Source organism: Lepidochelys kempii, chromosome 12 (assembly GCF_965140285.1).
Source record: "Lepidochelys kempii isolate rLepKem1 chromosome 12, rLepKem1.hap1, whole genome shotgun sequence".
Classification (NCBI taxonomy): Eukaryota; Metazoa; Chordata; order Testudines; family Cheloniidae; genus Lepidochelys; species Lepidochelys kempii.
In genome coordinates, this window is record NC_136391.1 from 10,619,407 (window position 1) to 10,631,902 (window position 12,496).

The window sequence follows — 12,496 nt, forward strand, 5'->3', positions numbered from 1 at the left end:
GTACACCCCAAATTAAAAAAACATAGAGAACCAAAGAAGTGCCACTGTGGCTAAACAACAAAGTCAAAGAAACAGTGAGATACAAAAAAGGCATCCTTTAAAAAGTGGAAGTTAAATCCTAGTGAGGAAAACAGAAAGGAGCATAAACTCTGGCAAGTGAAGTGTAAAAATATAATTAGGAAGGCCAAAAAAGAATTTGAAGAACAGCTAGCCAAAGACTCAAAGTAATAGCAAAAAAAATGTTCAAGTACATCAGGAGCAGGAAGCCTGCTAAACAACCAGTGGGGCCACTGGACGATCAAGATGCTAAAGGAGCATTCAAGGACGATAAGGCCATTACGGAGAAACAAAATGAATTCTTTGTATCAGTCTTCAGAGCTGAGGATGTGAGGGAGATTCCCAAAGCTGAGCCATTCTTTTTAAGTTACAAATCTGAGGAATTGTCCCAGATTGAGGTGTCATTAGAGGAGGTTTTGGAACAAATTGATTAAACTAAACAGTAATAAGTCACCAGGACCAGATGGTATTCACCCAAAGTTCTGAAGGAACTCAAATGTGAAATTGCAGAACTACTAACTGTAGTCTGTAACCTATCATTTAAATCCGCTTCTGTACCAAATGAATGGAGCATAGCTAATGTGACGCCAGTTTTAAAACAGGACTCCAGAGGTGATCCCGGCGATTACAGGCCGGTACGCCTGACTTCAGTACTGGGCAAATTCATTGAAACTATAGTAAAGAACAGAATTGTCAGACACATAGATGAATATAATTTGTTGGGGAAGAGTCAACATGTTTTTTGTAAAGGACCAACCTACTAGAATTCTTTGAAGGGGTCAACAAGCATGTGGACCAGGGGGATTCAGTGGATATAGTGTTCTTAGATTTTCAGAAAGACTTTGATAAGGTCCCTTCTCAATGGCTCGTAAGCAAAATAAGCTGTCATGGGATAAGAGGGAAGGTGCTTTCATGGATCAGTAACTGGTTAAAAGATAGGAAACAAAGGGTAGGAATAAATGGTCAGTTTTCAGAATGGAGAGAGGTAAATAGAGGTTTTCTCCAGGGGTCTGTACTGGGCCCAGTCCTACTCAACATATTCATAAATCTTGGAAAAAGGGATAAACGGTGAGATGGAAAAATTTGCAGATGATACAAAACTACTCAAGATAGTTAAGTCTCAGGCAGACTGCAAAGAGCCACAAAAGGATCTCTCCAAAACTGAAAAAAGAAAAGGAGGACTTGTGGCACCTTAGAGACTAACAAATTTAATTGAATCGACCCATGAAAGCTTATGCTCAAATAAATTTGTTAGTCTCTAAGGTGCCACAAGTCCTCCTTTTCTTTTTGCGGATACAGGCTAACACGGCTGCTACTCTGAATCCTCTCAAAACTGGGTGACTGGGCAACAAAATGGCAGATAAAATTCAGTGTTGATAAATGCAAAGTAATTCACATTGGAAAACATAATCCCACCTATACATATAAAATGATGTGGTCTGAATTAGCTGTTACCACTCAAGAAAGAGATCTTGGAGTCATTTTGGATAGTTCTCTGAAAACATCCACTCAATGTGCAGTGGCGGTCAAAAAAGCAAACAGAATGTTGGGAATCATTAAAAAAGGGATAGATAATAAGATAGAAAATATCATATTGCCTCCTATATAAATCCAGGATACACACACATCCAGTGAATACTGCATGCAGATGTAGTCGTCCCATTCCAAAAAAGATATATTGGAATTGGAAAAGATTCAGAAAAGGGCAACAAAAATTATTAGAGGTATGGAATGGCCTCCGTATGAGGAGAGATTAATAAGTCTGGGATTTTTCAGCTTGAAAAAGACTACTAAGGGAAGGATATGATTGAGGTCTATAAAATCATGACTGGTGTGGAGAAAGTCAATAAGGAAGTGTTACTTACTCATTCTCAACACATGAACTAGGGGTCACCAAATGAAATTAATAGGCAGAACGTTTAAAACAAACAAAGGAAGTATTTTTTCACACAACGCACAGTCAGTCTGTGGAACTCCTTTGCCAGAGGATGTTATGAAGGCCAAGACTATAACAGGGTTCAAAAAAGAACTAGATAAGTTCATGGAGGATAGTTTCATCAATGGCTATTAGCCAGGTGTTCCTAGCCTCTGTTTTGCCAGAAGCTGGAAATGGACTACAGGGGATGGAGTACTTGATGATTACCTGTTCTGTTCATTCCCTCTGGGGCACCTGGCATTAGCCACTGTCAGAAGATAGGATTCTCGGCTAGATGGACCTTTGGTCTGACCCAGTATGGCTGCTCTTATGTTCTTATATTAAATATGCATTAAATAGGTTATCTTTATGCAAGTTAGCAGCTGGAAACACCATGTAACCAGCTAGCTCTCCACAGATCACTCATGGCCTGCAGACCACAATTTGGGAATAGTGCTCAGTATTTTAAGTAGCTCCAAAAGTTTTGCATTTGCTTAACGTAATTTAGCAGGAGCAACCCTTTTAGTTTATTTAATGCTGCAAACTAGGCGCACATTAACCTGCTCTGAAAATGATGGAGCAGATCCAAAACTGGCGACTAATCCTAAACAATCGGGTTCTTCAGCCAGACCAGATATTTAAAAGTTCCCAGTACTAAGTCTTTTATAGTACAGAAATTAGTTAGAAAGATTGATGCTGTTGTTTTAAAACATTCTCTGTGTGTATTAAGCACATTCATTTTTAGCCCAGTGATGTGCTGCAGCTGTTGCTTTTTTCCATCCCTATCTTCACGCTTACATTCTGGCAGGAATAAAAAAAAAAGTTCCCATGGAAGCTGTAGATATGGAGAGCAATGTATTTTGCCACTGTTAACAGTGTTACTAGGTGCAAATTTTAACAAGATCTCCTGCTTTGTTTCAGTGTTAGTCTTATTTTGGTTCCCAGTTCAGTTAGGTCTTGGGGAGGTCTCATGTGAGGAACTTCTCATTTCTAGACTGAAGTTTATTTTAGATGTTGTTGTTTAAAGTTTCTCAACACAGCTTTTTCACACTTTTGAAAACTTAGAAAAGTTGGCCTGATTGCCACAGTGAGAGAGAACTTACATTGTGAGTTTTTCATACAGGGTGACATTCACTCCTCTACAGAGAGGCAGTGCAAGGCGTATGCACTTCTGATGTCCCACTTCCACCCTGTTTTGAAAGTGTAAATGGTACATAGGATTCATGCTGCTACTGTGCATGGTGGTGAATTTTACCCTTAGAAAATAATACTCCCACAATGTACTACATTTTCACAGGACTAAGTATGGTTAAAATAAAGGATTTTCTTTAACAAGGTTTAGTTAATAGACTCATTTTGTGGTGGTGATTAGATGCTGATGTTAATCCTATTAAACATGTTGCATTCTTGATTATAATTTCAAGGTCTTCACTCCTATGGCTATTGCTGCAGTGAAGATAGTGGAGAAAAACGGCTTTAGTGACAAGATCAAGGTAATCAACAAGCACTCCACTGAAGTCACAGTTGGGCCAGGTGAGAAGAACTCAAAGAATAAAATCAAGTATTAACTAAAGTACTTCAAAATTGCCAGGAGACACACTGTTTAACTTTTCAAATTTAGCTTAATTTAAAAAAAAAAAAATGCATTTAATCTGGAATGTGTTCTGGAAACCTGAAACACAAAGCAGAACTTTTCATTTGAATTGTATGGCCCCCGAAGAGAAGTCACTGAATCTAATGTTTAAGCGTCCCAATGGATATATGAACATCACTATAGAAACGAGCTTTTGCGTGACTTAGGGCTAGTCTACACTGGCAACGCTAAAGCGCTGCCATGGCAGCACTTTAACATGGCTTCTGAGGTCACGGCAGAGTGCTGGGAGAGAGCTCTCCCAGCGCTCTAAATAACCCACCTCCACGAGAGGTGTAGCTCCCAGTGCTGGGAGCACTGTTTACACTGGCACTTTACAGCGCTGAAACTTGCTGCGCTCATGGGGGGGTTTCACTCCCCTGAGCAAGAAAGTTGCAGTGCTGTAAATTGCCAGTGTAGACAAGCCCACATACTCTCAGTGCTGCATCTCGTAGGAGGGTCATACCGTCTCTCACAGGCTATCATTGTATTAACTTGTTTTTTTTAGATGGAGACATGCAGTGTCGTGCAAACATCCTGATAACAGAACTATTTGATACAGAGCTGATAGGAGAAGGGGCTTTGCCATCCTATGAACACGCCCACAAATATCTTGTACAGGTAAGAGAATGGTTGTAGATAGTGTGCTGAATTCATCCCTGGTGTAATTCCTTTGTCTTCTGTGGCATTGCATGAGGATTGAACTTGACCTTGTATGTTATATTACTGAACCAATTGGCTGTATTAATTTCTAACTAGGTAAATAATTTGTCACAAACCTTTGTCATTTATTTTGAGTCCTTATTTTTCTCTCCTGAACTCATTGCAATTGTAAGTTTTATATTGATGATTATAGCTTAGTGGTTATTTGCCTTCAAAAGTTAAGGTAGATCTGATACCTTCAGTATGAGAATAAAGAAAAGAATGTAGCTTGAAGCTTGGCACCAGTGTCTGTTGTTGTAGATACAGAATGGCATTAGTATTTACTTTACAAAAATTAGCTAATTAAACATCACAGCACCTGATTCCACACACAGATGGAATACAAGCTGTCAGGAACAGTATCCCTGATGATACCACAGCACAACTGGTTTCTGAGCTCTGTGACTTTATCCTCATGCACAATTATTTCAAATTTGGTGACCATATATACCTCCAGACCAGTGGCATCGCTGTGGGCACCCGTATGGCCCCACAATATGCCAGCATTTTTATGGCTGACCTGAAACAACACTTCCTCAGCTCTCGTCCACTCACACCCCTTCTCTGCCTATGCTACATTGATGACATCTTCCTCATCTGGACCCATGGGAAGGAAACCCCGGAAGAATTCCACCATGATTTCAACAGCGTCCACCCCACCATTAATCTCAGCCTGGACCAATCCACACGGGAGGTCCACTTCCTAGACACCACGGTGCAAATAAGTGACGGTCACGTTAACACCTTGCAGGGTCCCGTTAACACCACCCTATACCGAAAACCCATCGACTACTATGCCTACCTTCATGCCTCCATACCGTCACAGGACCTAACCAGATCACCACACCATCACCGGTTCATTCACCTGCACGTCCACCAATGTAATATACACCATCATGTGCTAGCAATGCCCCCGCTATGTACATCGGCCAAACTGGACAGTCCCTACGTAAAAGGATAAATGGACACAAATCAGATATTAGGAATGGCAATAAACAAAAACCTATAGGAGAACACTTCAATCTCCCTGGATACAATAGCAGATGTAAAGGTAGCCATCCTGCAGCAAAAAAACTTCAGGACCAGACTTCAAAGAGAAACTGCTGAGCTTCAGTTCATTTGCAAATTTGACACCATCAGCTCAGGATTAAACAAAGACTGTGAATGGCCGGCCAACTACAAAAGCAGTTTCTCCTCCCTTGGTGTTCACACCTCAATGCTAGAAGAGGGCCTCATCCTTCCTGATTGAACTAACCTTGTTATCCCCAGCCTGATTCTTGCTTGCATATTTATACCTGCCTCTGGAAATTTCCACTACATGCATCTGACGAAGTGGGTATTCACCCACTAAAGCTTATGCTCCAGTACGTCTGTTAGCCTGTAAGGTGCCACGGGACTATTTCAAAATAAGTTATTTTATTTTCCTTGCGTGTTAGTAACTCAGCTTTGTTGAATGCATTTACTCTTTGTTTTTAAATGCTTAGGAAGGAGGTGAGGCAGTGCCTCACAGAGCAAGAGTATATGCCCAGTTAGTGGAATCCAAAAGAATGTGGTCCTGGAACAAGCTATTTCCTGTTCACATCCAAGCAGAAGATGATGAGAAAATTATTGTCTTCCCTTCAGAAATAGAGAACTGTCCTGGTGTTCCTTCTGTCTATGATATCCAACTAAACCAGGTGCCTCAGAGCGACTTCACTGTCCTCAGCGATGTTGTAACTATGTTCAGGTGAGGGGCAGACTTAGTAGTAAAAATAAATAAAATCTTTGTTACGCCTTCCAAAAAACCCCATATTATTCAGCTGAAGTAGCTGATGGCAAGCAAAGTTTGGGATGTGCTGACATTGAACATTTGAATAATACTTAGGTGACATTTTTATTTTCTTTCTGTTGCTGAAATTTAGTGTATGGTTTGATTTCAGGGTAGCAATTTTTACAGCTTTTAAATTGTCTCAGTCCCATTTGTATAAACTTAAACCCTCCTCTCCCCATGTTTATTCTTCTACTTGCTGCATTTTCCAAAACCCACACTCTTAAGGTTGCATAACTATCTGAATGAATATACGTCATTTAAAATATATTTGAGTACAACTGATGCTTCTCTGTGCAGTGTGGATTTCAGTAAGCAAGTAAACAGCTCCTCAACCTATTACACAGCAAAATTGGAGCCCATAAAATCTGGCATGGCACAAGTGATCCTCTCCTGGTGGGATGTTGACATGGACCCCTCTGGGACAATAAAATGTACTATGGCACCATCCTGGATACAACCCATCTCTAATGATGTTCAGGTAAGGTCTTGGTAAATTTCCACCATCCATTTATTATTTTAAATAAAGGCATGTAATGTTCTTTATTTCAATGACATGGGTGTGGTGACTTGCTTGAGCAGGTGGCTCTTGAAGTCTAGTAACTTGACTAGCACTCTGTTCATTGCAAAATTCTAAATATGCATATTAAATGTATGTTAACCAAAAAACCCACCTATTTTAAGACCACCTTCACTTTTGTAATATAAGTATTAGAAATTCATCTCTCCTTTTCAGTTATAATTCTTAATACTTGATTCTTGCTTCCATGAAATAAGGCTTTCTGAAATGAATTATTTTCTTAGTTTTAGTATTGTAACCAGGATGGGGATTATTCACCTGTGTTTTGTGTTGGTAGCATAATCTTTGTACTAAATCTTTAAGGGATAATGTTAGCTAAGGTTATAGTAGTGAGTTATATACCCAAATGCCAGTATTGGGTTGAAGTTATATTTGTATTAATCACTATCAGAGCACAGACTTGCATTTCGAGGAATATATTTACTATTACGACAATAGACAGACTGACAAAAATGAAGGGAAAAAGGCTAATGAAAACTGCTACCTGCATTCCCTCTGCATTGAATGAAAGTTAAAAAGCAGACACGATAATGGCCATCTTAGAAGCCTTGCAATGTTCCATAGGGATTTTGAAACCCAAACGTTGTCTGAAACAGTCTTTTCAGAAGATTTCCAAAATGACAAAATGTGGTGCAGTTGGTTTCATTATCTGGACAATGCAGACAGTCAGAAAGCATGTGGAAGTGCTGATAGGCTAGTGTACTGGTTTTTAAACTGCGGGTTGTGACCTAGACACTGGGTAGAGGCGGCTCTGGTCAGCACCGCCGACTGGACTGTTAAAAGTCCTGTCGGTGGTGCTGCCCAGCTAAGGCAGGCTAGTTCCTACCTGTTCTGACACCACACTGCACCCCGGAAGCAGCCAGCATCAGGTCTGGCTCCTAGGCAGGGGCCCACGGGGCTCCGCGTGCTGCCCTTGCCCTGATCACCGACTCCACACTCCCAGCCAATGGGAGCTCAGGGGGTGGGCAGTGCCTGCGAGTGAGAGCCACACTGAGCCTCTGCAGTGCCAGGACAGGCAGGAAGCCTGCCTCAGCACTCCTGCTGTGCCGCTGACCAGGAGCCGCCGGAGGTAAGCCCATGCCCCAATTCCCTGCCCCAGCCCTGAGCCCCTCCCCCCAAACCAAGAGCCCCTTCCTGCAGCCCAAACCCCTCATCCCTAGCCCTACCCCAGAGCCTGCGTCCTTAGCCCAGAGCCCTGACCCCCTTTTGCACCCCAAACCCCTCATCCTTGGCCACAGCCTAGAGCCTGACCCCCTCCCGCGTCTCAACCCCCTGCCCCAGCCCAGAGCTCCCTCCCCCACCCTGAACCGCTTATTCCTGGCCTCATCTCTGCACCCCAGCTGTGAGCCACTCTCACACCCCAGAATCCTCATCACCAGCTCCGTTGGGTCGCGGGCATCAACTTCAATCAATCAGTTCTTCAACTGGGTTGCCAGAAAAAATGTTTGAAAACCACTAGGCTAGCATGTGTTGCCATGGGGGGTGGGAGGAGGTTAGCCCTCTCTTGCACTTTATAAGTGCTATTTTTATGGGTTTGGGGTCCATTTGGCATAAGACATCATCTGTGTAAGCATTTGCAGTTACAACATTCACCTCTTTCTCAGTGCTATTGAAATAGAACAATGTTTGTCACGCTCATTCATTTAGTGACTGGTATTGCAAAGTCCTGCCTATGCTTACTAGAACTGGGATAACTTCTTCTGTTTGGCCCAAACTGAAGTATTTGTTGAATGAAGATCACTTTTAATTACTTACAAACAAATACCTGGGTTTTTGTTGTTCAAACCTTTCCAGTGGAGAGATCATTGGATGCAGTGTGTATATTTTCTTCCAAATGAGGAACCAGTTTTTCAGGGTGAGAATGTGTACCTGACTGCATACCGTGATGAATATTCCGTGTGGTATAAGCTCCAGAAGGCCAGGTAACTATAGATGAGAGGGAGAGGAGCTGGTGCTCAAACTAATGACGTGAAGTTATGGGTCTGTGCTGCTACTTGTACAGCTTGGGTGTACATTTTTGGGAGTGATGAAGGCAAGAAACTAAAGTCATTACTTACTTCACCAGGTTTCATAGTGGAGGGTTGAATTTGTAGGTTCCTCATTACCATTATAGATTTCCTATTTATGTATAGCAATATCACTTAAGTTATGGTGTAGGGTAAACATCTAGCAAATAACAGAAAGCCACTCAGTGGGACTGGAGTAGAAAAATATGCTCAGTAGCTAGAGCACAGTTTGAGCTTCTAAGGGACCTTGCCTTGTCTCTGGTACTTAGCATGTCTGTCTTCAGTGTTCTGTGACAGAGGAACAAGAGTGTGCTTGGACACTTCTCAACTCCTAACAGGACCCTGTAGCTCAAACAGTAATGAATTCGGAGAAGTCCTATGGCCTCTGTCATATAGGAGGTCCCACTAGATGATCACAGTTGTTCCTTCTGGCCTTATAATTTATAATTCTTATGATAAGGTTAGAAAGTCCAAGTAAATCATGACGGGAGCATGAAAACAGCTAATGTGCAAGTCCCACACAATTTGGCAAGACCACCAACTTCATGGTGAAGACAGAGGAACTCACTCAGTATTTAAGTCATAATGACAAAAGGGGACAGGACTTTTAAAAGCAGGTGCCTAAAGTTAGACGACTTTGTCCATAATTAGGCACCTAAACGAGCAGCCTGATTTTTTTCACACTGTCGGAGCACTTGGTCTCTCCGATAGAAGTCAGCAGGATGCTCATGCTTTTAAAAATGAAGGCCAGTTACAAGCTTGATCGTATTGGATGCAAAAATACAGAGATTAAAAAAATCCTCAGGAAAGCATGACTAGTAAACTGCAATCTGTAATCTGTATTCCAAGTATGTATTGGTTAGAACACACACATTCGCTGATTGGAAACAGCAGATAACTGATACACGAGTCAATGTTTTTCATGAGAAACAAGATGGGTGAGGTAATATCTTTTATTGGACCAGCTTCTGTTGGTGAGAGAGAGACAAGCTTTTGAACTTGCACAGAGCTGTAAGCTTGAAAGCTTGTCTCACTCACCAATAAAAGATATTATCTCACCCACCATGTGTCTCTAATATCCTGGGACTGACACAGCTACAACCACCTTGCATACAAGGTTTTTCATATTGTATTTTAGAAATGAAGAGGACAAAAAAGATGCCTATGTTGGGAGTCCTCTTTGTAGCTGTCAGGCTCATCTGCTTTGGAACAGGCCACGCTTTGGAGAGCTGAATGATCAGAACCGAACAAATCAGTACATCCAGGCTCTGATGACGGTGAGTGAGGTTTTTCCACCACTCATGGTGGCATCATCTCTTTCTCTCTCCAGCTCTCTCTACCAGGGTGTCCATGTGCATCTTTCCACTCCAATAGTGGGTGGTTCACCTCCCTCTCCAAAGGGAGTATGTGCTAGGTTTGTTCACAATGCACACTGCATTTTGTCTGAGCTAGAAACACAGCTGTAAATCAGACTGTCATGAAATATCTAGTATCAAATTATTTTGAACTGCAGATGTCCACAGACCTTATAAATGTGATCCATTCTAGTTCTGTAATTTATTTATGAAAGAGTCCCTGCTATTGAGAATAGTCCCTAAGAGAGACAGACAGGCTGTTAGTAACTGCAAGAGGAAATTAAAACATGAGTTTTGTACGGGTGTGATGAGTAGTAGGTTCTCTGCGACCTACTCTGGGGGTGATATAAACACTTCTGGTACGCCTCTGTTAAAATCTTCTATTCTGAATTTCTGCTTGGAGAAAACTCTTGCAGATGATATTTTTTTGGCTTGGTTTGGTTTTTAGCTCCGCAAATCCCTATCTTCTTAGAGGAATGTCTTAGCCAAAATTTAAGTTTCGACAAACAAGCTAGTGTAGAAATTCTTTATCTGAAAACTTTTTAATCTGGAATAAGAATAATGTTGACAACTTGTCTTATTTTCTGCAGGTGCTGGAAAAAGACAGTATTTGCCTCTGCATCAGTGACGGCAGCCTGCTTCCTCTGCTGGCTCAGTATCTTGGAGCAGAGAAGGTACAATGCTTCACTGCTTCCAGTTGATTTTTCTGGTCTTTGTTTTTTAGACAGATGTTTTCAGTCCTCTGGAACATTTCAGTGTTGATTTTTAGTAATATTCAGGTCCAATCCACTAGATCAGCAATGGAGGTGAACTTCAGCTGTATGTAACAGCCAAACTCTAGATTATGCAGCAGGAGCAGCTGCCATTTTTTTGTTACTTATAACCAAACTGTAGCCAAAGGCTCCAGCTGTGTCCTGCGCTTCCTCATTGGTTCCTTTCTGAATTACCCCTCTTGCTGTTAATGTTCATTTCACTGTGAGAAGAGTAGGTAACTTTCTCCTTTTGTTGCTTACCCTTCCTTTGCTATTCTGGGGTGGTTAGGTTTATTCTCTAGTGAGAAATGGAGTGAGTATAGCAGTGAGGTACACCCAGTACTCAAAGTATTTAATGTTACCTACATGTTGCACACCCAGTTGGGCTGTTGTGATGCCACTAGTTTCATTTTCTGACAGGGTCATTCAAATTAAAACATACTTCACTCTGAGACTGAGTAGCTGAAAACTTACGTAATTCCTGGGCACATCTCATCACCCCAGGTATGAGTTTCTTATGCTATTTGCTAGATGATCCATCGGTGGGATCCACCTATGTGTGGATTGAGGCCCAAACCTTTTCTCTCACTCCTTTTTTTTTTTTTTTAAGGGTTTTTTTAATTAAACTTTTTAATACCTTCACTAATCTGTAAGTATGAGAGTGAATTAGTGGAGGAAAATAAATAATGCAGCTCTGTGGAGTTGATAATTAGGCAGTGTTTAAGAAATATACATCTACAGTGTAAGTGTAAAAAGGCTGTGCATAATAAAACTGCAGTCCCTAATCAGTCACAGCAATATAGTCCCCACTACATCCCCCTACTTGACAGAACCTGAGATTTTGACGTGTTAAGTTCTAGTCTAGAGACAAGCCTAAGCATAACCATGTGGTAGCCTATTCCAGTGACTCTTCAAAACACTAACTAGCTCATGATTCCAAAACACCCAGATTGCCCAGCACTTTTCCTTGCAACTGTTGAAATTAATTTAGTTAAATTGTTTGTAATCAGTAGCAAGGATGATGACCCAAAAATGAACAGTGATTAATTTCAGTCTCTAAGGTAGTTTCTGAAAATTGTGCTCTAAAAAGTAATCCCCTGATTGGGGAAGGGAATGTTCCCTCTTCAATAGTACTTTGATGTCCCTAGTTAATACACATTGAACACCTGAGTTTGCTGTAGGTGCTCAGACATTCTCACAGCTGCATGCTGTTGCTAATTGATGCCTAAACTAACAATCATAAAAGATGCAGTGAGAGAGAAAGTATTCAACATTGTTTTGCCATTTAGGCACAGATCTCAGGCAAAACAAGTCCTTTAATAGGCGAATACAAGTATTTTGCTTTTGTCTGGCAGAAGAATGATGGCTGCACTACTCAGTGAGTTAAGTGGCTGGCAACAATTCTCCACGACTTGTCAAAGCCCAGATTACACACATGATCTGGTGTTATTCAGCTATGCACATAGCTTCATTTCTGACTCATCCTGGGCTGACAACAAGCTGGTGTGTGGCTGCTGCACCTGTCTTCCATTTGTGAGAAACTCATCTTGGTGCTCTGGAGGATTATAGCGAGGGTCTTCTGTGGGGTAGAAGTGTACAGTTGGGTGTCTTCTCCAGTCATGACTAATAATGGAAGCAGTGGCATAACTATGGAGGATTCAGGTGGCAATTTCATCCAAATTTGATATGCAG

At 41.4% G+C, this 12,496-nt stretch overlaps 1 protein-coding gene across 7 annotated transcripts in view; it reads left to right on the top strand.

Annotated features, from left to right (window-relative positions):
- Window positions 1-12,496, top strand: part of PRMT7 (protein arginine methyltransferase 7) — a 50,125-nt gene that overhangs the window by 20,102 nt on the left and 17,527 nt on the right. For all 7 annotated transcript variants that reach the window (XM_078848093.1, XM_078848095.1, XM_078848096.1 and 4 more), the window contains exons 5-11: window positions 3,397-3,505; window positions 4,111-4,223; window positions 5,789-6,030; window positions 6,412-6,592; window positions 8,486-8,613; window positions 9,836-9,974; window positions 10,643-10,726. In XM_078848093.1, coding sequence (XP_078704219.1) covers window positions 3,397-3,505; window positions 4,111-4,223; window positions 5,789-6,030; window positions 6,412-6,592; window positions 8,486-8,613; window positions 9,836-9,974; window positions 10,643-10,726 — 996 coding nt within the window. The remainder of the gene's footprint in view (window positions 1-3,396; window positions 3,506-4,110; window positions 4,224-5,788; window positions 6,031-6,411; window positions 6,593-8,485; window positions 8,614-9,835; window positions 9,975-10,642; window positions 10,727-12,496) is intronic.